Source organism: Colletotrichum paranaense (genome assembly GCF_030867605.1).
Source record: "Colletotrichum paranaense strain IMI 384185 chromosome Unknown Scaffold_4.1, whole genome shotgun sequence".
Classification (NCBI taxonomy): domain Eukaryota; kingdom Fungi; phylum Ascomycota; class Sordariomycetes; order Glomerellales; family Glomerellaceae; genus Colletotrichum; species Colletotrichum paranaense.
The window spans coordinates 969,836-996,991 of record NW_026848962.1 but is presented as its reverse complement, the minus strand read 5'-3'; the positions used below and the strand labels follow the sequence as shown (position 1 = coordinate 996,991).

At 53.8% G+C, this 27,156-nt stretch overlaps 8 protein-coding genes across 8 annotated transcripts; 5 read left to right on the top strand and 3 right to left on the bottom strand.

Annotated features, from left to right (window-relative positions):
• Positions 1-1,711: 1,711 nt before the first annotated feature.
• CPAR01_05307 (pisatin demethylase) lies at positions 1,712-3,555 on the bottom strand (the record flags this gene model as incomplete). The annotated part of the gene is made up of 5 exons (XM_060489586.1): positions 1,712-1,831; positions 1,903-2,226; positions 2,313-2,543; positions 2,612-2,675; positions 2,741-3,555. The coding sequence occupies 5 exons, from the start codon at positions 3,553-3,555 to the stop codon at positions 1,712-1,714; spliced, it is 1,554 nt and encodes a 517-aa protein (XP_060351052.1).
• A 2,700-nt stretch (positions 3,556-6,255) lies between these two features.
• On the top strand, positions 6,256-8,040 carry CPAR01_05306 (tubulin/FtsZ family protein; the record flags this gene model as incomplete). The annotated part of the gene is made up of 5 exons (XM_060489585.1): positions 6,256-6,267; positions 6,489-6,547; positions 6,622-6,932; positions 6,999-7,502; positions 7,562-8,040. 5 exons carry the CDS (start codon positions 6,256-6,258, stop codon positions 8,038-8,040), a joined length of 1,365 nt encoding a protein of 454 aa, XP_060351051.1.
• A 627-nt stretch (positions 8,041-8,667) lies between these two features.
• CPAR01_05305 (RNA recognition domain-containing protein) lies at positions 8,668-10,550 on the bottom strand (the record flags this gene model as incomplete). The annotated part of the gene is made up of 4 exons (XM_060489584.1): positions 8,668-9,192; positions 9,254-10,360; positions 10,420-10,483; positions 10,540-10,550. The coding sequence occupies 4 exons, from the start codon at positions 10,548-10,550 to the stop codon at positions 8,668-8,670; spliced, it is 1,707 nt and encodes a 568-aa protein (XP_060351050.1).
• Positions 10,551-11,291: 741 nt separating this feature from the next.
• Positions 11,292-13,371, top strand: CPAR01_05304 (uncharacterized protein; the record flags this gene model as incomplete). Its single annotated transcript, XM_060489583.1, has 3 exons — positions 11,292-12,216; positions 12,272-12,341; positions 12,399-13,371. 3 exons carry the CDS (start codon positions 11,292-11,294, stop codon positions 13,369-13,371), a joined length of 1,968 nt encoding a protein of 655 aa, XP_060351049.1.
• Positions 13,372-13,869: 498 nt separating this feature from the next.
• Positions 13,870-14,280, bottom strand: CPAR01_05303 (uncharacterized protein; the record flags this gene model as incomplete). Its single annotated transcript, XM_060489582.1, has 3 exons — positions 13,870-13,958; positions 14,057-14,184; positions 14,219-14,280. The coding sequence occupies 3 exons, from the start codon at positions 14,278-14,280 to the stop codon at positions 13,870-13,872; spliced, it is 279 nt and encodes a 92-aa protein (XP_060351048.1).
• Positions 14,281-15,713: 1,433 nt separating this feature from the next.
• Positions 15,714-18,241, top strand: CPAR01_05302 (mRNA cleavage and polyadenylation specificity factor complex subunit; the record flags this gene model as incomplete). The annotated part of the gene is made up of 7 exons (XM_060489581.1): positions 15,714-16,057; positions 16,129-16,294; positions 16,347-16,477; positions 16,542-16,745; positions 16,807-17,161; positions 17,213-18,056; positions 18,111-18,241. 7 exons carry the CDS (start codon positions 15,714-15,716, stop codon positions 18,239-18,241), a joined length of 2,175 nt encoding a protein of 724 aa, XP_060351047.1.
• Positions 18,242-22,187: 3,946 nt separating this feature from the next.
• On the top strand, positions 22,188-23,237 carry CPAR01_05301 (uncharacterized protein; the record flags this gene model as incomplete). Its single annotated transcript, XM_060489580.1, has 1 exon — positions 22,188-23,237. One exon carries the CDS (start codon positions 22,188-22,190, stop codon positions 23,235-23,237), a length of 1,050 nt encoding a protein of 349 aa, XP_060351046.1.
• A 2,159-nt stretch (positions 23,238-25,396) lies between these two features.
• On the top strand, positions 25,397-27,136 carry CPAR01_05300 (threonine dehydratase; the record flags this gene model as incomplete). The annotated part of the gene is made up of 4 exons (XM_060489579.1): positions 25,397-25,724; positions 25,794-26,540; positions 26,829-26,902; positions 27,080-27,136. 4 exons carry the CDS (start codon positions 25,397-25,399, stop codon positions 27,134-27,136), a joined length of 1,206 nt encoding a protein of 401 aa, XP_060351045.1.
• Positions 27,137-27,156: the final 20 nt, after the last annotated feature.

Here is a 27,156-nt window from a genome sequence, read left to right as displayed (position 1 = left end):
AGATTCCCTTTTCAAGACGCGCTCCTTGCCCGTCGCATCTGAAATTCGAGCCGATCAATGCGCTAAACGCTTTTCTCATGGAAGTCCTAGGGCTTCCCCACCTCGCCGGTCCTTGCGCCGAAATGCCATTTTGCAGTACCGGGGTTCAGTCTGAACTCCTCGGAGCTGGAGTTCGCAGCAGCCGATGCCCCCCATCAGATGCACGAAGATCGAGAGAGTCAGCGGTCAGCATCTTGAGAAAGATGTCCTTAGCCAACCAATTGTTTCGCAACGGCACAGAAAGGCTTCGGGGCTTTCAAAAGTTCCGAATCTGGATATCTCTTATTCGTATTCTAACCGAGTTGTGTGGGCGTTTAACAAGTGGCCCCCATACTAGAGAATCCCGGCACCGCTGCTGCTCCAACTTGAACCCGCTGAGGAGAGGGCGGGGCCTGAAGCTACCGTTCGGCACGTAGACTTTCGTCCGGGGCGACCCGAAACCCAACGTGGGGTGCACCGGCGTCGCGCGGTCCCGTGTGGTTCGACCTATTGCTCCCAGTCCCAACTTCCCAAGTCCCAAACTGGGAATCGTAGGGAAGCTGAAGCCCTCCACGGGGCTCTTTGCTGCCCTGCTAATGGGCAACATGGGCGCTAATTGGTTCCAGGCATCTGTACGTTTTCGCCCTCCTCTGTCAGCTTGTTCCCCGCATAGGCAATTTCGTGCTACGCGAAAGACCTGCATCATAACGTGCGCGCGGCGCACGGGAGTGGGCGCTCTGTCAGAACCTTATTGCGCCTCGTTGACGATCCATGCCATGATTTCATGTTCGTCATCGATGCTATGGCCTATTTCGGTCATGTGGCACGCTAGATTGGATGATTCTTTGATGGGGAAGCAGTTTGAGGCTCTTTCTCGAAGAATGATTATCGGAAGCGATGTTTTGGGCCAGAGTCTGGATCTGAGTGCGTATGTATGTGCATTTATGGGTGCTCACCGGAGTATGTTACTGCTTGGTATAAAAAGAAGAAGGAAAACAGAAAGGGATAGGAAGGGAGGGGAAATACTGACCATATAATACACGCCCTGTCCGGAATTGAACAGCGCGCCCCTCAGTCAACCCGAGATCTGACTTCATAGGAGTATTTGTTCTTATTTTGACCATTCGACCACCTCGCACACAGCTTGACCTGACCTCGCCGACCTAGACGGGCGCTGCTGTGCTGGTGACCGGAATGGGATTGAGGGGGGTATATACCATCGGGCGCCCGAGGTAAGGTAGGTCAAGGAAGGAAGAAAGTAGGGACGTGAAGATCGGAAGGATCGCGTTCAGTCCCGACCACGCGGGCCGGGCTTGTTATTTTTGGATCACCTCAATCTTCATGCTCTTGGTTAGACCAGCAAACACACATATGTGGATAGTCGACATTCACAAGCGTCATGCAGGTTGATGGCACAGGCGAGGCTGTCCATTGAAAGTCAAATTCAGGCACCATTTCGATTGGTTGAGCAATTTAAACCAGAACATCTCGGTATGGAGTTACGACGGAACGTATCCAGATTCATTTATTCTGGAGACTCGTCAATGGCTACCAGAACTAGGCCTACTAAGCACATCGAACTGTTGCCTCTCGCTTGTTACATTCTAGGAGAAGGGAAAATCGATGATCAAACCGAGTGTCTAAGAGGGAATGCAACTCTCATCTGTCAAACGACGTACGCAGCGATAAACTCCTACTTGATTTCCGAAATGGTCACCTTGGTCCACATGTTCTCCTCCACAAAGATGTTATAACTATACGAATCCCACGGCCTCACCGGATCCGCAAGCTCAAAATCAAAGTTGCGCATAAGCTAACCGCGCAAACGTCAGCATTCCGTATCCCTAGTCGATGACAGCCCTAGTCTAGTCACTGTGAACTTACCTCGAAGAAAGCCTTATACAGCTCCATAAACGCCACCGGTTTACCCGCACACATATACCGTCCGTACCCAAACGCCATCTCCACGTCGCGCTCCATGCTCAGCCTGGCCGCGTCGTCGTCGACCTCGAGAAACCGCTCCGGCCGGAAGAGTTCCGCGTCGGGGCCGAAGAGCAAGGGGGATTTGAGGAGGCCGGGAGCGTTCATGCCGATGGCGGTGCCGCCCGGGATGAACTTGCCGTCGACGGTGTCGCCTTGGGGCGGGACGGTTTTGGGGTAGAGGCCTGTTGCTGGGGCTCGGATTCGGATGCCTTCGTAGATTAGGGCCTGTAAGGTTTTAGTATCGTCATGTACTAAGTATGTATCGCATGTTGGATGGGAGAGGGGGAGGGGGGATAGGGGGTGATACGCACGCGTAGGAACAGGATCTTGCTGGCTTGGTCAAAGGTAATCGGAGTCGAGACACCAGAGGCGACGGCGTCCCGAATGACGGCCTTGAATTTGTGGTAGATCCTGGGGTTGCACATTAGATGCAGCATTGTGACACGGATCACGGAGGCGGTAGTGTCCGAGCCGGCGACGAGAGCGAAGAGGCCTTCGGCTTCGCATTCTTGCTGCGTCATGCCGTTCTTGATCCAAGATCCCTGGTCGAATTCGTCAGTACCATCTCCTAGGGCAAAAAGCAGAGTTCGTAAAATGTAGATGGACGTACCAACATATCCTTCTGAGGCTTCGAGGTGGATTTGAACCTCTCTCCGACGTACTTTTCAGCAATCCTATCACCCCGTTAGTCGCAACTCCTATGGTATGAACGGCTTCCGCGATGAGAGACGATCCTCACCCCATCATCTGCCCAAGCCCAATCTCATCAGTCGTCCTTGGCCCAAGCCACCTCAGAAACAACTTTGAAAACCGAATCGTCCGGATCCACGGGGTATCCAACGTGATCGCGATCAACGGCCAATTATCCCTCATCTGCTTGATAAACCCAAACACATCCGCATCAGCCTCCAAGTGCCCAAACGGCTTCCCGAACGCGGCGGCGGTGATCACATCCATGGTAAGATACGCCGGCAAGACTCCCATGTCCACCAACTTTCCTCTTCCTCCTCGTCCCCCATCACCACCGCCACTGACACCCCCATCATACGCATACCTCTCCCTCAAAAGCCTGACCAAACTCACAACCTGCACATCAACGCTCGGCTCCAGCAAATCCACCTCCCGCCCCGCATACGCCGCCGCCGTCTTAGCCTTCATCCGATCATGTTCCCCTTTGTCGAGCGTGGTGAACATGGTCTCCTGGTAGGGGTTGAACCGGCTGGAGAAGTACCACGAGTCTTTACCGTAGTCGCTGCGGACGGCGTTGATGCGGCGGAGGACGGCGGGGTCGTCTGTGAGGAGCTCGTTGGGGCCGACGCGGACGAGGCGGGAGGTGTTGAGGGCGCGGTAGATTTCTTCTTGGCGGGCGGAGCGGGCGATGAGGAAGAGTGGGAGGTAGGAGAAGGTGGATAAGGGGGAGTAGGCTGGGATGTGGCGGAGGCGGTGCCATGTGAGGAGGGAGGTGAGGGTGTAGTAGAGGGTTAGGAGGGCGAGGAAGAGGGCGGTGTATTGGAGGGGGGAGAGGTCGAGGCATGTGAGGTTCGGGATGGCCATGTTGGGCGGTTTGTCTCTTGACGTCGCTGGATGTTGAGCTGTTCTACGTCGGGATCTTGGATTTTCACCACCTGAAAGTCGCGGTCTCGCGAGAGAAGAAGGATATTTTGTATCATTTTCACACTTTTGCCGTATCCTCCAAAGTTTACGGAGTTCAGTTGTGATTGTCACGCTTATATGGAGGTGTCAGCACCACGTCGTACCGCAGTTACCTATGGCGGCCTTGAAGATGTCGATCTACCGGGGTTTTTTAACATTCGTCCACAAGGTCTAAAATGTGATGGAAATAGCTCTTGTGTCATTCGATATCGTATTATGTCGGCCCCGCTACCGGCAGCTTAGCGCCCGTTTTATGTAGCATTTGATTAGGTGGTGAGAGTTGCATGCATTTTACGGGACGTGCAGTATTGATGAGGGGATACGGCATTGCGGCATGTAAGACCCATGAGATGGCAAGAGCCGAGAATGACCCGGTTCAGGTGTGCCCCCTTCGTTGAGATTTAAGAGATCATTCTAAAACCAACTACGGTCTTTAAAGGGACTTTGGTCGAGAACGATGGATATCACAAGTCTAGACGTGGGGTAGTTCAAGCTGGACAGCAGACAGCATCTGACAAGGGTGCTAGGATCTGTCGCAATTGCCATTTAAGAAAGGTAATGGGACTCTTTTCGCTTTCCACTTCCACTTTCTTCCAAGGGCTAGTCTTGCCACTTTGGCATAGAAGGCATTTGTTTCTCAAGTATACAGCAGATGCTGGCTCTGGCTTTCGTTGTTTTCGACCCATCTAATTGGTTTTCTGCGGAGCTAAGGCATGTAGCCTGCGACGAGAGAGTTTCGATGGACCGGAGCTCTTCAGAAGCATCTAGCACTGGTGGCTCCTATGGTTGATATTCTGTCTACTAAAGTCACAAGAAATGAGGACCAATCTCGTTCTTTCCAGGCGATAATAGCAGATTAGAGATTGATAGGCGTAGTGAGGGGTCTCGCATCTCTCAAGGCTGGGTCTGGACGTGATATGGTACCACTGCAGAAAGGTAAGAAAATTATACATGAGGTCGAAATTAGATTCTACTAGCAGAAGCTCTGTCACGATCAACTAGGTGATCCCTCCCCGACCCCAGCTGGCTACTGCCAATAGGCACGCAGTCTAGGCTGCCTCAAAGTCGTTGATGGAAGATACTCTCACGTTGCCGAAGGGTCAGGAACAGATAGCAGAACAAGCTGTGACCGTTTAGAAGGAGGAACATTGACGTGGCGTTGAAGGAAAAAGGAAATGCCGTAAAGCACAAGATGAAACTGAACTTGATAGGATCAAGGTTGTACAAATTTGCCTAGGAAGGATGTTTGTGAAACCATGAATCTTGCCATTTACCACTCCCTTGAAGGTGGAAACGAGTACGCTATGAACATGCGCCTCTAAACCATTGTCCTCGTAACTTGAAGAATGTAACACAACGAGATGGATTATGTCAAGTCGCAGCTAGCTTAAAGCAGTTTTGACACCTAACCCATGAACTATAAGGTAATATTGCCCTCAACTGCGTATCCTTGCTCGAGGCTAAGTTAGTCTCTACCTTGGAGTGGGCAATTCGGGAACCAACCCGTTCCTACCAGAAGAGTTATTCTTTGAGCTGTGATGAACTTGACTACCCTTGACAATCTAGTGATTACTTTGAACTTGAGTTCTTTGATCCGCCTTGTCGTCTAAATTGTTGTAGGGCTACCTTGGACAAGGAGAAGTTGTTGACGTCGGACGACAAACGGAAGCGGAGAGTGGGGCCGGATCTGGCTCGGCCCCTCTGAAGATCGCTCGGATGTCACCGACTACGAGGATATGCCTTCGAACAACGTCGAGTCAACTTGGCTGTTTGGATTAGAGAAGAAGAATCCAGGGTATAGCCGTGCTAGAGCCTCAAAGTTGTTGAACCACCAGCCTTCCCAAAGTGCTCTCAGATTTTTTTCTCATCAAAGGCACTACGAATCTGGCAAGATCTTCGCCTGCTGTTCCCGAAAGTCAATGCCTTGGACCCCGGATTCCCCGCACAGACCATTTGTGTCAAGAAGGAAGAGAAGATGTGGCAGCTGATGAGTGAGCGGTGAGGATACTGAATGCAATTGAAGCCTTAAATATGTCTGTTTCTGCCTTGATAGCCAGGTGAAGAAGGAAAGAATATTTCTGAGCTTGATATCCCGTCGTATATCGCAGCTGTTGCCGTGTGAAGGGCCGGTAAATGGTGATGGCAGGTGGCAGTGTGCGGGTATCTTCATGCACCCCTGGACGTCGTCCAATAGACAAAAGGGAAAAACGCTTGGGCCATGTAGCGGTGAGAGTGTCACCGGTACTTGATTGGCTCAGAGGACCCCCGCAATCATCTTGGTACTGGAAACCCAACACACCAACAGCTGTTAGAGCACTAAAGCTAGCAGTGAAAGGCAGGCGCTAAGCCCAGTGAAGAAGGGGGGGGAATACCCTTTGCCTTGAAGCCTATCGCGCCACTGGTCGGCCTTGTTGATTGTGCCCCGCCTTGCCCACAACAAGTGACCCTCCACTCCAAACCTCTGAAAACCATCACCAACACCTTCCTCCCCCCCTAGCTCTTCCGAACCTCAACTCTGCGCTGCGCGCGTGAAAATATTCCCTTTCCCCATTCCACTTTGCGTCGCAGCTATTCCCAAGTTTCATTGAGCCACATTACACAATGAAGGGCGAGGTATGTTCAATGTCATTCATTCTTCTTTTATCTTCTGATCTCTACTCCAAATCCTCCATATCACAGCTTCCCGCGGGATCGTGGGTTGCTTGCTGGCTGCTCGCTACTCTCCCCCATTTTCCCGTACCGAGGCGACCCCTGAAATCTAGCCTACCTTACCTAGCTGTCCCATCCATCCTGACCTCGGTGTGCGGCCCCAATACTGACGGCGATATCTCTAGATTCTTCACCTTCATCTCGGTCAGGCCGGTACCCAGCTGGGTAACTCTGCTTGGGAGCTGTACGTTGCCCTCCAATCTCATATCCTCCCGATCCAAACGCGAAATCCGGTGAAACTGACCGCCCAACGCGCAGCTACCTCCTCGAGCACGGCCTCGGCTCAGATGGTCGTCCTGACCCCAACGCCAAGGACGTCGTCGATGGCGGTTCCTACGAGACCTTCTTCACCGAGACGAGCGGAGGAAAATACGTTCCTCGCTCCCTCTTCGTCGATCTCGACCCCTCTCCCATCGACGAGATCCGAACTGGCGGCTACCGTCAGCTCTTCCACCCTGAGCTGTTGATCAGCGGCAAGGAGGATGCTGCCAACAACTACGCTCGTGGTCACTACACCATCGGCAAGGAGATGGTCGACAATGTCATTGACCGTGTTCGCCGCGTCGCTGGTCCGTACCCCTTTTGATGCCTTTCGGCCCGCTGGCCACGTTGAAACTGACCAATACCTCCTATAGACAACTGCCACTCCCTCCAGGGTTTCCTGATCTTCCACTCCTTCGGCGGTGGTACCGGTTCTGGATTCGGTGCCCTCCTCCTCGAGCGCCTCTCCACAGAGTACGGCAAGAAGTCGAAGCTTGAGTTCGCCGTCTACCCCGCCCCTCGCGTCTCGACTGCCGTCGTTGAGCCCTACAACGCCGTCCTGTCTACCCACAGCACCATTGAGAACTCGGACTGCACTTTCCTCGTCGACAACGAGGCTGTCTACGACATCTGCCGCCGCAACCTCGACATTCCCCGTCCCGGTTACGAGCACCTCAACCGCCTGATCGCCCAGGTTGTCTCCTCCATCACCTCCTCCCTCCGTTTCGATGGTGCCCTCAACGTCGATCTCAACGAGTTCCAGACCAACTTGGTCCCCTACCCTCGTATTCACTACCCCTTGATCAGCTACGCTCCCGTCATCTCTGCCAACAAGAGCTCCCACGAGAGTTTCAAGGTCCAGGAGCTCACCTTCCAGTGTATGTCTTCATCGTCTGCCAGCAAAATGTGAATACGAACGAGCGCTAATCCATCACAGGCTTCGAGCCCAACAACCAGATGGTCGTCTGCGACCCCCGCAACGGAAAGTACATGGCTGTTGCCCTTCTGTACCGTGGCGACGTCGTCCCCCGCGACTGCAACGCCGCCATTGCTGCCCTCAAGGCCAAGTCCTCATTCAACCTGGTCGAGTGGTGCCCTACCGGTTTCAAGCTCGGAATCAACTACCAGAAGCCCATGGCCGTTCCCGCCGCCGCTGGCGATGGTGGTCTTGCCTCTGTCGACCGCTCCGTCTCCATGTTGTCCAACACCACCGCCATCGCCGAGGCCTGGTCGAGACTGGACCACAAGTTCGATCTCATGTACAGCAAGCGTGCCTTCGTCCACTGGTACGTCGGTGAGGGTATGGAGGAGGGTGAGTTCAGCGAGGCCCGGGAGGATCTTGCTGCACTTGAGAAGGATTACGAGGAGGTTGCTGCCGACTCGTACGAGGGCGAGGAGGACGATGCCGAGTACTAAGCCGACATCGGAGACCGTTCCGTTTTTTTGTTTCGCGGTATATCGGTTGCTGCAACGAACAATGACGAACCCGGCAGCCTTGGGCGAAAAACGAATTGCATGAAAAAAAGTTTGTCCTTTTGGCGGCCGTCGGGATGTCGGTTCGGAAGACTTTTGTTCTCGTTCTCGTTCTCGCCGGACGGACATGGACGCACAAGGCACTGGATTAACCCATAACCCAACGAATGGATATTTCGGCGTCAAGCTCGAGTCATAATAGATGAGACCAAGTCACTTTCTTCTTTCACAAGTATATACGTGGTACCTCCTGACTTGTCTGACGAGAGCCTCTTGGGGAATTGAAACTAGTCACTTGTAAATCGACGTATTCTTCCAAATTAATTTGCATGTTGTGATTCGGTGCTGTGATTGCACAGTGTAACGTACATATGTGCTATTGGTAGCAAAACAATACTTGATGTGGGAATCGAGGGTTGCTCTGTAAGTCACAGATGTATCAATGTGCTTTGTATAATGTTCATTATTTTGTACGCCTTTTCCCGACGCTTCCATCCGTCTACTTTTGGTATTTCATGCAACTACCTCAGTACAAGTAGGTCACCCCACCCCCTCCGCAAATTGTTAGATTCATTTTTGCTTCTTCTTCCACTCCGCGGCTCTCTTGGCACCACGGCCCGTAGGCTTGCTCTTCTTGACGCCGCCCTTGTTCAGGGGCTTACTCCGCTTGTTGAACTTGAGATCCTTTGGCCTGCCGTCCTTGGCACTGGCGCGGCGGCCTTCAAAAATAAAGTCCTCGGGCTTCTTCATCTCATCCTTGGGGATGGCGCCGGAGCCATTGCCAGGGGCGCGCGGCTTCCTATCTTCAAATTCTCGGCCTCTGCGCTGCTCGCGGCGGGCTCCTTGACGGCCCAGGAGACGGCTGGAGCGGCCGGCGAGGGACTGTTGCTCGGGGGTGATCTTGGCCTTGTACTTTGTGCTGCCCGGGGCTCCGCGTGAAGCGTCTGCTTGGGCGGCTCTGGCCTTGTTGGTGCGCTCCATGGCGAGGGCAGTCTTGTGGGGGGCCTTTGCGCGGGTTACGCGCATGATGCGGGGGAGCATCGGGGGGTACTTCTTGCCGTCTAGAAGGAGGGCTGATTCTACGTGGTTACCGTCCTGTGGATATTTGGTTAGCAATGTTTCTCCCACTACGTCGCAATATTTGAAGGCAACTTACGTAGAACTGGACGTAGGCGAAACCCTTGCCCACTCTCGTCTTGGGATCGCGAACGACGCGCACATTCTCGACCTTGCCGGCGTGCTTGCCAAACGTCCTCCAGAGGCCCTCCTCAATGTCGGCCGGCACTTTGGTGCGCTTCTTCTGCACCGTCTCGCCCTCCTCGTTGGTGGCGAGGATGGTCTCGTCGTCGATGAAGCCGAGGTTGCCGACGAAGACGCAGCGGCGGTGGTCCGTCGGAGCGGGGTGAGCGACGCTGTCGACGCGCAGGTGGCGGTCGAGGACGATGGTGCCGTTGAGCTCGGCGCAGACCTTGCGCGCGGCGGCGGGCGTGGAGAAGACGACGTAGGCGTTTGCGGACTTGGTCGTCTCGTTCATGAGGGACTTCGTGATGTAGGCTGCGCGCTTGGGGAGGCCGCCGCCGGAGAAGGCGATGGAGCGGAAGCGGATGGACTCGATCTTTTGCGGGGGCTTGGCGTCCTTGTCGAGGACGCTGGTGAGGTGGGCTTCGAGGGTGCGCTTGGCCGTCTTGTTGTCGATGGCTTCGGAGGCGACGTTGGAGAGGAAGACTGTGCGGCTTGCCTTTTCGAGCTCCGTGTCCTTTGTCTTGGCCTTGCTCTCGGCTGCGACGGATTCGTGGACGGGGACGGCGTCATCGTCAGACTCCTCCTGCTCTTCTTCTTCTTCCTCTTCCTCCTCCTCATCCTCCTCGCCTTCACCCGCACTCTCGCCCTCGGAGGATGTTTCTGAGGCAGCCTCTTCGTCCTCTTCCGTATCCTTGGACTCCTTCTTGCTGCGCTTCTCAGCATGGATCTCCCTCTCCTCTGCCTCGGCGAGCTTGCTCAGGTATTTGCCCTCGATGTCGTCCTCTACTCTCTTGCGCTTGCGCTCCTTCTTGGGCTTTGCAGCTGGTTCTGACACTTCCTCCTCCTCTGAATCGGCGATATGCTCGAGGTCAATCTCTTCATCGCTACCAAGCTCAGACAGCTCCTCGTCGTCGGCATCAGGTAGTTCCTCATCGTCGTCGGAAGCCTCTGGAGCAGCCTTCGCCTTCGGTGGAGGCGCTTCGGAGTACCTTGACTTTTCTGGGGCCTTCACAGGTCCTGCCTGAATTTTGTTAGAATTTTCTTGGCTGCATTGGTCGACTTTTGCAGAAAACGACTTACACTGGATGCGAAGAGGGCATCGAGAGTGGGGTCAATGGCCTTGCTTGAGGCCGTAAGTTTAGAACTATTCAGAAAGCAATTAGTCTTAAAAATGTGCCATGACATCGGGAGTGAACTCACCTTTTCCCCATTGTTGCGACAGATATATGACTTGTTTTGCTGAGTATCTATGTTCTGCAACGGGTCTGCTGTAGATGCACCGATCCGCCCCAGGTCGCTGCCGCGACAAGAAAAAAAATCAAGCTCTCTGTACCACTTGGCCTGCGCTCCAGCGCGATAAGAGATTTCGGAGGTGGAGTGCGCCGATAAGAAACGGAACAACCGTGGATTGGTGCAAAACGTCAGAAGACCGCTATTTGCCGAGGACAAGTGCCCCGTGCCCGCTGTTGTGCCAGCTCTCACCGCTTTCGCTCGTTGCTAAGACTTGGTTCTGCCGACCGATGCTGGTTCCGCTGGGGGGGGGGGGCCGGAGAAAGGCACAGAGCACAGAGAGAGAGGGAGCAGGTGAGCGCATCTCATGGAGCGGCAGGTCACTAACGCTTCTCTCTCATCCCCGAAAACCCACCACAACACCACCACTTTGCGCTCGCCCACCTCTGCATTCGGGACCGGACAGTCACACGCGTTGATGCTTCTCTTCAACTCCTTTCTTCCAAACCTTGATTTTAGCACGCACTCGCTTCCCTCTTCACGACAGCGACCCGCCCGCTCCTCCAACCCACCGCTGTCGCTGCCGCTGGTGCTTGTCCCTCCGCGCCCCGTCTTCGTTCCCACGAAAACTCGTCTACCCGAATTGCACTGCTCCACGACGCAACCAATCTTCAAAACACCCGATTTGATATCCCAAACCGCGGTATCAACTCAATTTTTCAATGGCAGCTACGGCGTCCGCGCCGCCTGCCCTCTCTCCAGGGCAGGCGACGCTCGATCATGACGATAGCAACATCTCCAGCCCGCTGAGCGACGTCGAGGACAAGGACGGCGGTGAATCTCTTGATGGAATGCAGCTCGACCACACTCGGCCAGACCATGACGAGGCGCTTGACTCTGACAGCAATCTATCAGAGGCAAATGATACCGAAGCGGAGACTGAGCGTCTCTACGACACCCCGCAGGCACAGCGCCACAAGGACGTCGTTGTCAATCAGTTCAACGACGGCCAGGTCTACGAACGGACTCCTAGCAAGCTTCAAAAGACGTTTTCTGTCGACGGCCACGACGATGGCGACGACGACAGTCTTTCCGACCGCGACGACGTGTCAATGACCTCTAGTCACGGTGACTTGGGCTCGCCCACCAAGCCCAAGAAGTCGACCGAGCTCCCAACCACCGAAGACGACCCTGAGAATACCGATAGCAAGAAAAGGAAGCGGTCGCCGGTCGCGGAATCTTCCGAGCCAGGCCAGCCCGCCAGGAAGCGCACCGGTTCCGTCGTGCCCCAGGAGCAGGATCAGCACAAGACTGACGTGGAAATGCATGACGACGAGGCCCCGTCCACAAACTCACATACTGGTGATCACTCAGCGACCGAGGAAAGTGTTTTGGAACTTCCCCACAGCAAGCGTGGCCCTTCGCGCGATGGTCACAGCCCGATCAAGGATTCACAAATCACGAAAAAGGTTACCCGCAATGGGAGCAGAAGGAAAGGTCACGCTGTCGAGGCTCACGAGAACGAAGGGCACGAGGGCGACGCCCGAGACGATAGTCGTGGTGACGACGACTCGGGGCCTCACGGCGACGACCAGGCTGACCACGAAGGTGACGACGAGGCAGAGGCGACCAGGAATGACGAAGAATGTAGGTGGCTTGCGACCCATCCATGTTTCGAAGCCTTGCTGACAAAATGCAACAGTTGAAAGAAAACGTGCTGCGGTTGAGGAATGGACCGATCTCGAAGAGAAATTTGTCGTCTTCCGCGAGCGGTGAGTCTTTCCGAGAAGAAGCGTTAGCTTTCTCGGCGACTAACGCAGTTTTCACAGTTTGTATAAGGATCGCCTCGAGCGCCTCGAGCATGAAGAACATTCACTGCAAGCCGAGCCGCCGACACATCCCGAATACTTAAACATGAAGCAATGTCTGGACGAAAGGCTCGAAAAGAGGCTTCGAAATATTGAAAAAGAATACGAGCTCTCGGTTGAGGCCCTTGAGAGATTGGCAGTGGCGCGCCGTGCCCAGATTTGGAATCAATTCTACCAAGGCTCTCGGGAAAAGCGCTCAAAGATGCTCGAAGATCTCAACAAGGAGTGGTACGAGACCCAGAATGCTAGGCGAAGCGCACACAGCATTCCGGACTACGGCCTCCTCTTCCCCACGAACCCTGCACAGCGCACAAGGAATGCCGTGGCATACAATTCGGAGGTCTCGTTTTTGGCCGGTCTCGCTAAGCATGAGGGCTTCCCCGCGGTGCCGGCCATGAGGGGCGCGAGTGGCTCAGAGATCGAGGACGACCTGGAGCAAATGAAGGTTAGTGAATCGCAGGATTCTCTGGGTGGAAAACACATTACTGACTCCTACCAGCGCAACACGAAACCTCGTCAGCGTTCAATAATGCAGCCCATTGACGATTATCAAGCAGTGGCTTTCGGATCTAACCTCGGCCCCGCCGGGGAGCAATTTATCAAAGATACTCCATGGGCCAACCCGAACCACATTGCACACAAGATCAACACAGGACCTGCAGCAGCCGGTGCTCGATTGAGCAGTCCAATGCAGGGAGGTAAAGTAGCAGCAGGCCCGTCCAACCAACAACCGATACCAGCCGTGACGAACGGCCATGTCGTGCCGCAGGCGTCGCCGCCAATGAACCGATTTATTTCTGCTTCTCCCGAGATGGTCAGAACAGCCAATGTTTTGACACAGAGCGCCCAGATGAAGCGCGCAGGCAGCCGCACATCAAAAGCTGCGAAAAACACAGCTCCCAAACAAGAGCCAGTGTCGGCGATGGCTAGTTAGGACGGCATCAATGGACGGCCAACGGCGTTTTCGAGGCTTACTGCTCTGTTATGATACCCCACGACGGCTTGGGCAGCTCGCCCCTTTTTCTTTCCTTAAACTAGTTGTGCTTGCACTGGCGCGTTGTTTCAACGGGCATGTTCATTCTGCCCCCCCCCTATAGAGGGTGCCAAAACTTATGGGTGTCTACAAGATGGGAGGAACGGACAGGTTTTACGGAGCTGCATTTGCATTGAATGGACGGGTCTGATCCTGTAATGAGAGATGCACAGAGTTATTAATTGGGGATTTCTTCTTATTTTCTTTGATATTGATGCCACAGGCGAAAACAGCGAGATGAGTGAAACTCGCAGATATATACTATACAATGCATATGCTCCCACGCATACTGATATACTCCCCGTATTTTTTATTCCTAGGGATTATGAATCTCATCCTGCGCTTAAACTCGTACATCACATGTCTCCTTCTACCGTCGCTCTCGTCTCTACAACAGCCCTAGTTGGACTTTGCTGGCTGCCTCGGGGCGTCAGGAACCTTGACATCTTCAAACTCGTCTTGACCGACCGCCTTGATCGTGTACCAATCTGTTTGTTTCCCAAAAAACTGTGTCAGCTATCTTGCTCGGTGATTCCGCAACGGTGCCTGTCTACGCGAAGGGGGGGGGGGTTGTTTCGCCACATACACACTGCGCCGACGAAGCACCACAGTCCGGCACCGACGGCGAGGTTCTTTGCGAGGTAGGGCTTGCGCGCTCTGATCAGGGCGGGTCCTTGACGGAGGTTGCGATCGTAGTAGGAGGACTTTTGGGGGCTGTCGTTTCCTGCTTGTCAGACCACTTGCTCACTCTGGCGGCGGCGGCGGTGGAGGGGACGGGCGACGGATGGGGGAGTTGACGCACATCGCCATTGTGACCAAATTCTGAGGTTCTGTCTTTCGTTGGATTCGGTAATCGAGGGTTCGTGAGGTTGGTTCAGACCCTTGGGGAAGGGGGAGGGGTGGTCGATCGTGGGTTTGCGCCGTGGATTCGGGAAATTCAATGGTCGGTTCGGGGCCCTTGTCGCAAACGCCGTGGTTCGAACTTCTGGAAATTCCAATAGGCGCGTCCCAGCCCGGCATTGATTGCCTCGACGCTGATTGGTATCGATAAGGCGGAGAAAGTGCGGCAGAACTGATAGTGACGTGGAGACTTGTGCGACAAGCTTGGGTGGGCAGGGGTTCTCTGGGAGCAGCTTTCCAGGTTGTTTTGGGGGGGGGGGGGACAGACATTCCGTCGCCGCCTTTGCAGGAGAGAAAAGACATCTTCACACTCAAGGTAAGCAAGGTACCGGGCCCAGTTGAAGAAGAGGTACATTTCGTAGAACTGAGATCTTCACGTTCATCTTGGAACTATGTTACTCAACGGAAATACGCATGCTGCAGTAGTGTGCTAGATGAATATACATTTATATGAAGAAAGAGAGAAAAAGACAAAACTGCCCTCATTGGAAGCACTGAAGCTTAGACTCACGGTACCTAAGTATGGGAAGCTGGTTTTGAAGCTGCATCTTTCTCGTAGCTTTTGGGCCCTGCGACCTCAAGCTCAAAGCTCCAGCCGGTATTTAGGTTATCTAGGTGCATTGAAAACATCCTTGATCATTACATCACGGCAGACGTTTCCGATTTTTCGTCACGAATGCCGATTTGCATCATTCAATTGAGAACGCACCACCACGGTAAAAGTTCTCTTCAATTTGAACAAGCGATACTGAGTCCAGCGTCCGTGGATAGAAGTGACTGAAAGGTAAGGTACCGTGCGTGCCTTCCATGCCCGATGAGGAGGGTCCACAGCTCCCTGAAGGCTCTAGGGCAGCCGATGCGCTAACCCAAAACAGCCAGGAGCCGTCGACACGCCCCGTCATAACCCGCGTCGCTTGTCACGCAGGTCCCTCAACGTCGGCAGGTGCTTGCTGCCTCTTCTTGCACCCGCAGGAAATACATCAGACTTTTGGAGCAAGGCAAACAGAGGAATCGCATCGACGGGTAGCTGATACGAATCGCCGGGAAATTTCCTCATCGCACATCTCGCTTTCGCCATCCATCCCGACTAATTACACGACTCTTGACGATTGCGACTGTGTGTTTATCGGCGCGTTGGAGAATGGTGATCTGGAAAAGCTTGAGCTCTCCATATTTCGACAAGTCGCGACAGCTGCTGCCCTCGTGATACCCAGGTTGTCTTCCAACTTGCCCGAGATTCGATATCCAACAACACTTTTACGTTTCATCGACTTTCACATTATTTCTCCATCTGCCTAAAATCATTCAGACTTCAAGCGTCTTCGCCATCGCTTGCTGCAATCATGGCGGCTCCCTCCCCGCAGGTGTCTGTGAGCGACCAGATTCGCCAACTAAACGACGCCAGGAAGCTCGTTCTCGGTGACGTTAAGTACTACCCGACGGTCGTCAAAAGCATCCTACCAATCGTCGGCCCCACAGCGGGCGTCGAACTGCGCAGATGGGGCGCCGATTTCCTCGCTGAAGCCTTCGCGACGCCAGCCCTCCCCGGAAGCGAGAAGGAGACGATGCAGCTGTTTGTGCTGGACACTCTACAGACGATGGTCGAGACCCCCAACGAGGACGCCCACGTCCTGCGAAGCGCTATTCAGACGGCAGCCAGCATCTATCCCTTTGCACTGCGATGGATGTGAGTGCGCATCTACTTCTTCGGCATGCTCTGGCTGCGTTGCGTGCATCGGAGGCTAATTGAATCGGTAGCATCAATAACTCGTACGACACATTTACATGGGAACGGATGGTCGCGATAAAGCAGAGGATCCTTCGAATTTGGGACGATGCCGAATCCACGGTGCGGATATGCTGTATCAAGTTTGCCCAGCGAGTTGTTCTAGCACAGTCGGCGGCGAACCCTAACGAACCGAGAGTACGATGAACCCAAGAGTATGCATTAGTGTTCTTACTGACTTAAGGTCTAGCGTGGCGATTCCCTTGACATATCACTCGACAAGATCCCGCCAAACCACCAGACGTTGGATGCTAGGACGCTCGACGCCGAAGGGGCTGGTTTACTGGACAGGATACTGAGCATACTGCAGGAGAACAGCAGGTAAGGATTGCAAGCGAGAGCGGGAAAGGTCCGACGATAGCTAACCGCAGCACCATGATGATAGTGATGTGTTGCTCGTTGATGCCACTTTGAACTGCCTGTCCATTTTGATCCGCAGTCGCCCGGGCACTGCCAATAGGATCCTCAATGCCGTTCTCAACTTCAACCCGTTGAAGCTTGCAAACTCGCCAATGACCCCTAGAACTCGTGTAATGGTTAAGTCCATGGAGAAGACTACTCGAATGCTCTTGATACATCTAGCCAAACGGTATATCCTTAGTCCCATGTGCACCATTCTGCTGGTTTCATCGCTAACCAATGTAACGAAGCGATCCTCATAATCCCATGGCGCAACGGATTCAACAGCACGTGGAGAGAATGATGCGCATGAGACACGAGATCTTTGATGAATCTGGCCGGAAACGTGCCCTCGAGGCACAGCAGCAACAAGAGGGTATAGAAGCCAAGCGCCAGCGGATGGCACCTCAAATTGCGACAAGGCCGCAGATACAAATCACGCCACTACCGCCAGGCCCTCACAGTCTAGGCGACGTCTTTACTCTTACTGGAAGCGAGGGACTGAAAGCGTTTGACGTGGGCACTTTGCCTACAGCTTTGGCTGCCAAGATCAGCATCACCACGCTCCTTCGGACAGACGCCCAACTGCTTGCGAAAGCTGTCGAGGTAGGTCTGAGTCGATATATGCAGGGCGTGACCTTTACTAACTCTTTGCAGGGTATCCGAGGACGACTCAATGTGCTCGCTGCCCAACCCCCACCACAAATCGATCCCGAAACCGCTCTTCTTGGCGTAGAGGAGGACGACGATGAATACGAGCCAGATTTCTACGCCGCCGAGGACAACGAGCAGATCCTCAACAAGCTTGACAGCGACCCTGTAACCAAACCAGATGACGGTGATCTCGGTCTGAGGACGTTTAGACTACCACCTCCACCAGCACTTACGCCTGAATTGGCACTCAGTGCGGGCCAAGGCTCTGTGATGTCGCTTTTCCAGTTCGTCAAGACGTTAGAGGACCCTGCGAAAAAGTCAAAGTCTGGCATCAACCGATTGGCTGCCAGCACCAACGACCGAGAATCTTGGATCGCCATTATTACGCGCTTGGCCAGCCGTTCGTCGGCCGGCTTGGAGGGCGGTGTAAAGGACGAGGCCACTAGCCGTCTAGCTCTCGGTGACAGTATCCGGGAGTCACTGTATACCTACGTCCTCGAGGACTTCCGCCGCCGTATCGATGTTGCCATCACATGGCTACATGAAGAATGGTACAACGATCAGCTGCAGAAGAAGCAGGATGGAGGCCATCCTCTGCACTACGAGAAATGGGCTCTGAAGTTGATCGACGGCTTCTCTCAGTACCTCAATGCGCAAGACAAGGTCATTACTCGTTTCTTGGGCGAGATTCCCGAGCTCAGCCCTGCCATCTTATCACGCGTCAAGTTGATGTGTCGGGATCCGTTGGTTGTACCGCTGGCGTTGACAAGTCTGTTGTACCTGGTCATGATGCGGCCGCCGGCCAAAGACTTGGCTCTGGATACAGTGCAAGATATATGGACAGAGTGTATGTGCTATCCTTCGCTACGCGTGTCATTAACGATGCTAATTTTGTGTACAGACGAGGACGCACGGCCTCTGGCGGCAAAATACTTGGTAAAGTTCCGGCCGACCTGGTTAGAATCGGCGAAGGCAGCTGCAGAGGCTGGAACAGCACCAGCGACGAACAACACGACGGCTATCACAACATAGGATGACCATGATCAAGGCCAACCTCAAGCGACTGCATAGACCGTTCAAAGACGGCACTGAAAGCGGAATGGTTTTGCGGAGGATGGATGATTTGATAGCCGCGGAAACCCAAACGAATACCCATGGAAAAACTGGAGTGAATCGGGCAGCGATTGGTCTCCGGGGCCCACTGACTTGAAGAGATGGAGAGAAAGCAGAGAAGGCATAAAAAGACAACAGGAGAATGCCACGGAAGCAAATCGGCGTGAGCATAGCATGGCATGGCATGGGTCTGGCGTTCGATCGGGGACTCGAAACCATGGTAAGTGTACGGATAAACTGTATACATGTAAAATCAAGGGCCATCAGAGGCCCGGAAAGCAAAGTCTGTTAAACCAGTTGATGTGCTCTTGAGGTGGTGACAGCCGGATACCTTCCTCTTGATCTTGCCATTTATACACGAGAAATTAGTGCAGGCTGCCTGGCCTAGCCTGCCCGTCCCCCTCCTGGCAAATAACCACAAGTATACCTAGCAACAAACAAGACAACGTATACGAGAGAGAAAAAAACATACAACACCAGGTATTCGCTGATCGTCACCGACTCAACTACTAATCTGGCCCTCATCAGCTTGTCTATGGGAGAGCGGACGGGATCCCGAATTCTCTGATGGGTGTGGTCGTATGTGTCTATGTTGGAGAGGTGAATCCATTATATACCTTGGGTTGAGGCGTGTCCTGAAGCCATACGCATACGACACCCCCGCGGGTCGCATGTAGGACGGGCGGGAATGCGGCAGGCGACGGGCTGGAGCTGACGAAGCTCTCGGACACAGAGTGACGGATTCTTCTCCGGGGAAGGATGGAAGGAAGGAGGGGGCATGGACGGCCTCGGTCCCTCAGGTCTGACGTTAGCGTCGGTCGGTCTAGGGTTTCCGGGGGAAGTTTTGGTATGGCAGTACGGGGGTTGGAGATGTTTTGCCCGGTGGTTGTCCGGTTTGGGCGAGCTTGGCACAGTGTGTCATTTTATGTGATGTTGAAGGGTACGTAGACCGAAGAAACAGATGCTGCTAAGCTATTCTGGGAGGAGGGAAGAGAGACGGGAGGGGAGTGGAATTTCGTTAGTATCACGAGCTTCGAGGTACGGTTAGCGACTTCGGTTGGTCCAACCTAGGTAGGACCTTGGTAGGTCCTCGAGCAATGTCTACTGTTTCGGATAACGATGTCAATGTTGAGGTGCATAGACTGTAGATGTATGTGTGTGTATGTGTGTGTATGTGTGTGCGTGTGTGTGTGGTCGTTCTCGCATACAAGCTGCCGCGAGAAAGCCAATTGCCCCGAGGTGTGTACTAATTATAAAGACGGCGGATTGTGGATGGAGGCCGAACACCTGACGAAGCCCTCTTGCTGAGTTGAGACGGTATCTGTCGTCTTCCTTGTGTTCTTCCCGCTGCAGGCTCAAGTAGTCTTTCGGGATGAGTATGGCGGGGGGCGCAGTTTCAAGATGGGATGAGGGTTATGGGAGGAGGATAAAGTTGATAAGCCTTGCGTTCAAGTAATGGGTTCCTTGAACGGTGCCCGGGAAAAGGGGGCCCAGAAACTATCGGTCCAGGGGGTAGGGGAGAAATCGTGTATTTGGGCTCAGCCGCTGGTGACTGGGATAGGGGTGTCTTCTTTTTTTCCTTTGACGAGGTGAAAGTGACAGTGAGATGCGGCTCAGATCTGCGCTGGGATTAAAGAGCTTTCAAGCTGGGGACGGGATGAGACGGATGCTGGTAGCGAAGGGGGTTTAAGGATGGGGTTACTGGCAGCTGGGTGTGTATCTTTACGATCTCAAATGTTGGTCTTTGAGATTATTCTTGGTATTAGGGGACCGAAGGAAGAGAGAGAGTCTGCTAGGTAGAGTTTATTCAAGGAGGCCGGCGCATTACATACACAATGCGATTATCCAGGCTCATATTCTAAGTGTGTGGTGTTTCGTGTGGCCATGCAAGGCGGCTTCAAGAGAAAGGGGGCTATTCCTAGAATGAGATTGGAAGGGAAATTCAATGTTATGCGCATTTGTATCATGGAGATGTCGTTTTTCGCTTTAAGATGCGCCGTTGCCCCTTACCTGATGACTTAAGGGGGCTACTAGTCTACGTACATAAGTAGGTAGACACATGATCCGTAATGGAAGCTGTAGGCACATAAAAAGAGAGCAATACATAATAGGAGGGCCGTGCATGAGCCATCCCCATGCAACCTTTTCCTGCAGAGGCTGAGTGACGCAGCAGCCGGGTTGCTGGGGAACAGGGTGCTCTCCTGCTTTTTAGTGGGGGTTTCAACTGGTTAGTCAGGGCAGATGAGTGGTCACGTCAAGGTTGTCATATCGGTCTGCCGGTGGCCCCGTTTGCTGTGATTTGTTCGGTACCCGGTGTGTTGTGCGTTGTGCCTCGATGCGGTGTGTTCTGCTGTTGGTGGTGTGCTTTGCCTTATGGTTGCATGTTCCGTTGTCAGTGTTGATGTTTTGTTCATGTGCCTGGCTAAGTAAGGCAAGGAAGTTATTTGATATTGTGTTGTATCAAAGACGGACGAAGAAAAGCAATGCAGAGCAGTGAACAAGACACAGCGGGTCCCCTTGGCCGAATTGATCATTACTGCGTACTCCGTCCACAATTGCATGCCCGTACTCGAGGCACCCGACCCTAGGAATTACCAAATGCCCGCTCTGATATGCCTTATGCTTGTCTCGGCCGCCGTTCCTGCTTAGTTTTCATCTGGGCTTTTCCCTTCTCGCTCGACCCTCCTTTCCCACCTCCTGTCAGAGGAAGATTGTCCACACTACCTGACTGACGTAGGCCTAGGTAATACAATACCTGACCTACCTACCTGACCTTACGGATAACTCTGGATCCAATCCAGCCTTTTGTCATTCAAGGCCGAGATTCCCGTCCCATCTTTCTTCCCGTATTTTCTGCCTCTCTCTCTCTCTCTCTCTCTTCCTTGCATTGCCCTCGCCGCATGGGCTTCGCGTGCTTCTTCCCAGCTGTAATTGACCACCACCACACCCACCACGCTTGACCCGGACATCCGCCCATTCCAGGCAGTGCGTGTGTCTGTCTCTCGTTTACGGATATCGAGTTCAGTCTCTTCTTCCCCCAAGAAACCCACCGAACCCGCGCATCCAATCCCACGTCAGCCGCCGGTCCGACATCAGACGGGCCGCCGTTTTCGACCGCAGCTAAAATCAACCAACGCCCAATCCAAAAAGACGAACGCGCGCGCCCCCAACTTTCTGCTGCAACCACCCACCACGCCAGCACTAAACACTAAACAATCTGCAAACTACCAGACCGTCGACCAGCCTGCCTGGGCCACCACCATCAACAACCCCAAGACGACGACGACGACGACGACTGAAATAACATGAGCCAGAGACATGCCTAGTCGACTGCAAAAACTCAATAAACACGACAAGCAACGGCTCCCATCCAACCCTCCTTAGGTACCCGTACCCGACTTTGATATTCCTCCACAAGACTTTGTTCTCGGTAAGGGTCCCCGTCCTTGTGCACTCTTTGCTTGAAACCTCGCCCCGATCCACAACCCGCCCACTCCACGCCATCTTCTGTCTCTAGCCTCTCCCGACAACCTAAACCTTTCAGGAGTCTGGCACTGGCGCTATACCACTCCGCTGCCGTTCCTGGAACTTACGGAAGGAAAGGTGACCGTCGTGCTGACCTCGAACCTCCTCAAGACCTCCACACCTCTACCTCAACAACTTCCGCCAAAAGTCTTCTTCCCCGACGACAACGACGACGGCCCCATCGCTAAATGGTCTCTCGAGCAGTCGACGCACACTCGCTCCCCCTATCACCACCTCCTACTTCTCTCGTAACGTACGCAACAGTAGCTTGAACACGCGCATCGACGGAACCCACCAGTCGACGCCGAGCCCTTTCCCTTCTCCCCGAGGCGCCCCTAAGATGGTCCAGACCATCCGAACAGTACCCAGCTTCGAAGCCGCGAGCGACACGAGCTCCGACGCACCCTCACACACTTCCGCATTCTCCAGTTCCGTAAACAGCAACGCCAGCGCAATCAGCATGGCATCGAATCACCAAGAAAGGACGCCAGGCGTCAAGTTAAAACACGACTGGCCTCACGCCAGCAACGACAACACCATCAAAATAGACTCAGCGAGGAGGGAAGAGACGCCGCCTGCCGACGATGAAAACGCCGCTCCCGTACCCGAAGGACAAGGCCCAGGCTGGGACTCGACCATTGGCAAGGCGGGTCTGGGAAAGACGGGACGGGTCATCAACAAGCTCGTCAGCGACAACGAAGCCCTAAAGCGTGACATCCAGATCGAACGGTTACGAGCCGAGGAGGCTAAGCAGGCCGCCAAGCTGGTAGAGGACAAGATGGAGCGCATCATCAGCGACTACGAGAGCCGCCTCCTCGAAGCGAGCGTCACCAAGACGCTCCTCAGCCGCAAGGAGCGCCAGGTCGAAACCCTCCACGCCAATGTGGAACTAGAAAAGAAGCGCACGGCGGACGCCAAAGAAAAAGAGCTCCTGTGGCGCGACGAGATGGAAAAGATGCGCGCCAGCACGACGAAGCAGGTCGAGGACGCAAACACCCATGCCGCGCTCATGGAGGGACGGTACAACGCCATCAGCTCGCACTGGAAGGACCAGGGCGACGAGGTGCAGCGCGCGCACCTAAAGCTGCGGTCCGAGATTGCGGGCGTCGTCGAGGAGCGGCGGCGCGACGACGAAAAGATTGCGGCGCTGCGGGACCTGTGCGACCAGCAGGACGGCAACATCAAGGAGCTGAGGCGGCAAAAGGAGGAGATCCAGAAAAAGTTTGACGAGTACAAGGCGCAGCAGGAATTCTTGCTCAAGGATATCAAGGCTGGCGTCGCCGGGCGGGATGCCGAGCAGGAGAGGTTGCTCGAGGAGACGAGGTCGACGTTAGCGAAGCTAAAGTGGGCGCTCAATGTGAAAGAAAACGTCAAGGATCTGCTGCAATGATTTGCTACCGTTGCGTTCAGTTCGAATGGAAGAGGGGGTCTCCTGAAGCCATTCCCTCTTGCCAACGGCTTATCGTCACTACGATCCGACCTCGCCGACCCAATCATGCAGGAAAAGCCTATTACACCCGGCAAGCCACTACTATAACCAAACCCTTTACTGTCAAATCCGCGACAGGCCTTGTCGCCGGCCTGTTTCGCTGCACTCGGAGATCTCGTCCATACACCACGCGTCAACGCGAGACGACGCAAAATAACAATTTGCCACGACAAACCACACGGTCAAGAAGAAAGCCGTGCATGGTAAAACATACAAGGACATATCAAGAAAGGGTGACGCTCTGAGCCTCGAGCCTCGAATTTGGATTTTTCTCTGGCCTTCTCCTCTCTTCCGACTATTCACTTCTCCAAGACCGACCACGGTCGAAATTTTACGTACCCAAATCGGGGTTCAATGGTAGAGCTACGGTCTAAAAGTACCTGGCAGAATCAAGAAAGGGGGTTTTCTGGATACAGAAGTTGGGTTTCTCACTTCCTTTTTTTCTCAAGCATAATCTATGCAAAAGTGGACACGATGCAATACTAAGGTGAGGGGCATTTGAAAGGTAAAACCTGGCAATCGGTCCTCACGCCTCGACTTTTTTTTTTCGTTCCAGAGAGCCATGGCAAATCAAAAAGACCAAGATGCGAAACTAGGGAATCTGGGAGTTTTCGGTGTTGAAGCTACGGCATAGGGGTATTTGGGTCGCATTCGTGGGAATTATTGGGGAAGATGCTGAAGATGCTTCACACTCCCCACCTCCCTCCGGTTGACGTCTATGAAACGCTCTTTCCCCCTTTTTGGGGCGAGCCAGCCATGAGTCTTGATCAGATCTCGGGTCAGAGAGAGAAAAAGAGAATAGACTTTTTTTTTTGTTTTATTTCCCGATTTTCCCAGTGATGTCCGACGAACCTGCTTTATGTCAGAGAAGGAGGATCCTACCTCTTTTCAAGTGTCACGACTAAAAGCCATGTTACTTGTACCTACCACCCCCCGACCGATTGCACGTTTTACGGGGAGAATGGGTCGATGATGACGGATCATGATGATTATAGTGTCTGCTCCTCCCTTCGTCAGCATGCCGACACGCTTCACAAGGTCTTGCAAACGTTATGTAGGTCCAAGATAGTCCTCACTGGTTTTCCTCTGTACGTGGGAACAACACTGCTTGAGAGGTCGGCTTGCAAAGTTCTTGGCCATGTCTTCAAATGGAAGTGACTGCATCGGCTTCAAAAGCAGTTTATTGGATGGTAGTACGACATGGAAGTATTACGTACGGCTGTTTTGACTGTACGGTTTGGCTATTTTAACTATATGCCACAAACACCAGCTGTTAGGCGCTCACGTACTTAAACACTTCCAGGGTCGTATTACCCCAATTATGTTTGCCTGGCTAATTAATTAAAACTATGAAGATCTTTAATCGTGGTCGACGACCACAAGAATCATCAATTATACACATTATGGCGGCGCAAGTCATAAACAGCATAATATCATTGTACGAGCGCCTGCCGGCCGTTGGCAGTAGCACATAGCTAAGATATACGATTCAAAGTCTTTCCTGGAGATGATTGGAATTTGTTGGCTGGGGAATAGCCCGTTCTGCGGTGCTCAACATGATTGATCAAGGAGAGTTCATAGCCTCGGAAGTCAGACCCGATGCTGAAGCTCTGCCATAACCTCTTGCATATGATGTCAAACTGCTCGCTAATTCTCCTAAGTGGACGAGTCGTCTCATTGGAAGTCAAGTTCTCTCGACCTCGGAGACATGGTCAAGTTGCCGAGTGCATTTCGGCGTCGTTGGAAGTCTTGCCGAGAGTCCCACTTCCAACCAAGTCGCAAACACCGCGAGAACGACGTTGACGCCGGGTTCCTTACCCGAAGCAGCTCGATGACTTTAAATTGAACCATAGTATAACAGTTGTTGAAATTTCGCCATCATGTAGTTCTGAAAGCCACGACCACTTTGATGAGCATGTCACTCGAATAGCACCGCTGCTCAACTTCGCGCATCTTGATACCATATCCAAGTCAGACTTAAGCCCATACTAGAACCAAAATCAGTACTTATTACCATCCCATCACAAAGAACTACCTTCATCTCAGCCGCTGTCATAGTCATGGCCGGCCTCTCAACCTGTCCACCCCTGACCAGGGACTCGGTCATTCAGGCCCGCCAACTAATCAGGTCACACGTCCATCTGACTCCCGTTTTGACGAACAAGACACTGAGCCGAATGGCGTCAACACCAAGAGACTCTGCCGCGATCGGCAGCGGCCGTACACCAGCGAGACCCATCCTCAGGCTCTGGTTCAAATGCGAAAACATGCAACGCACCGGCGCCTTCAAAGCTCGCGGGGCCTTCCACGCCATAAAGAGACTCCAACAGGAGCCCGGATGGCTCGAGAGCGGCGGCAAGGGGAAGGGCGTCGTAGGGTACAGCGCAGGTAAAGTCTCAACGCCTCGATTCCTCCTCTAATCTCCCGCTTTACTGATCGAATTGGTCCATCTTTCAGGTAACCACGCCCAAGCCCTCGCCTTAGCGGCCGCAGAAGACGGCATCACGTCTCGCATCGTGATGCCCACGACGACGCGCCCGAACAAAATCGCAGCGACGAAAGGCTACGGCGCCATCGTCGTCTTCTCGGGGCCGGGATTCGCTGGCCGCGAGGCCGTCGCGGCCGAGATCGTCGCCGAGACGGGCGCCAGGCTCGTGCCGCCTCACGACCACCCGGACGTCATCCTCGGTCAAGCGACGGCGGGACTCGAGTTCCAGGAGCAAGTTTTGGAGCAGCAGCAGCAGCAGCAACAGAACGCCATCGAAGAGGGAGGAGGACGACGACGACGACGACGAAAAGGTCTCGACGCCATCATCGCGCCCTGCAGCGGCGGTGGCCTCCTCTCCGGCACAGCCCTCAGCTGCGAGGGCACCGGCATAAGAGTCTTTGGCGCGGAGCCCGAGTTCGAGGGCGCCGACGACGGGCGGAGGGGGTTCTACTCGGGCGCGAGGATCGTCGCCCACACCAAGACCCCCGACACGGTGGCAGACGGCCTCGCGGGCGCCGTCAGCGCCACGCCGTGGGGCCTGATCTACGATCGGGGCTTGGTGAGCGGCATGTACGCCGTCACCGAGGAGGAGATCCTCGCGGCGACGCGGCTGCTCCTGGAGAGGCTCAAGATGTGGGTCGAGCCGAGCGCGGCGGTGCCGTTGGCTGTTGCGTTGTATAATGAGGAGTTTCGGGGCATGGCGGAGCGGGAGGGGGGTGAGGAGGGGTGGGATCTGGGGCTTGTTGTTAGTGGTGGGAATGTTGATGTTGATGGGATGGTGAGGCTCTTCTCGTAGGCGCGAGACACTTGGAAGAGGGGAGGCGAAAAGATGAAGGTGGTTGGCAATGTGTGAAAAGTCGCATGTGACGTTCATTGGAATACGAACATGGACAATACTTGAAGTGCCATCTTCATCTTGTCTGTCCTCTTACCCAGCCAAGAGCATCAGCGGACTTGTCAGGGCCACCGATGAGAGCTTGGCCACATCTGAACTATAGAGATAGACCGCCGCGAGTACACTGTGGAGAAGACGGGAATCATGGGAAAAGATGGCCATCATGACGCTGGTCTGTTGGCAGTAAGTTACCAGGGCCAGCTTGATCTTGCTCAAGTATTGTAAATATATTTCAAGTCAAGAACTCTCTTCATCATATGTAGTAGCGTGTGTTCAAGGGGGTAAGTAGTTCAGATGACGGAGCTTTCTTTGGGGTGATAGTTATGACTAGAAACCACATAATGAACTTTGATAATTTAGAACCCAGGCTACAAGATGATGTTTTCATTCCTCTCTTATTTCCACGGCCCGGAGTAAAGATTGAGCCGCGGAACTCA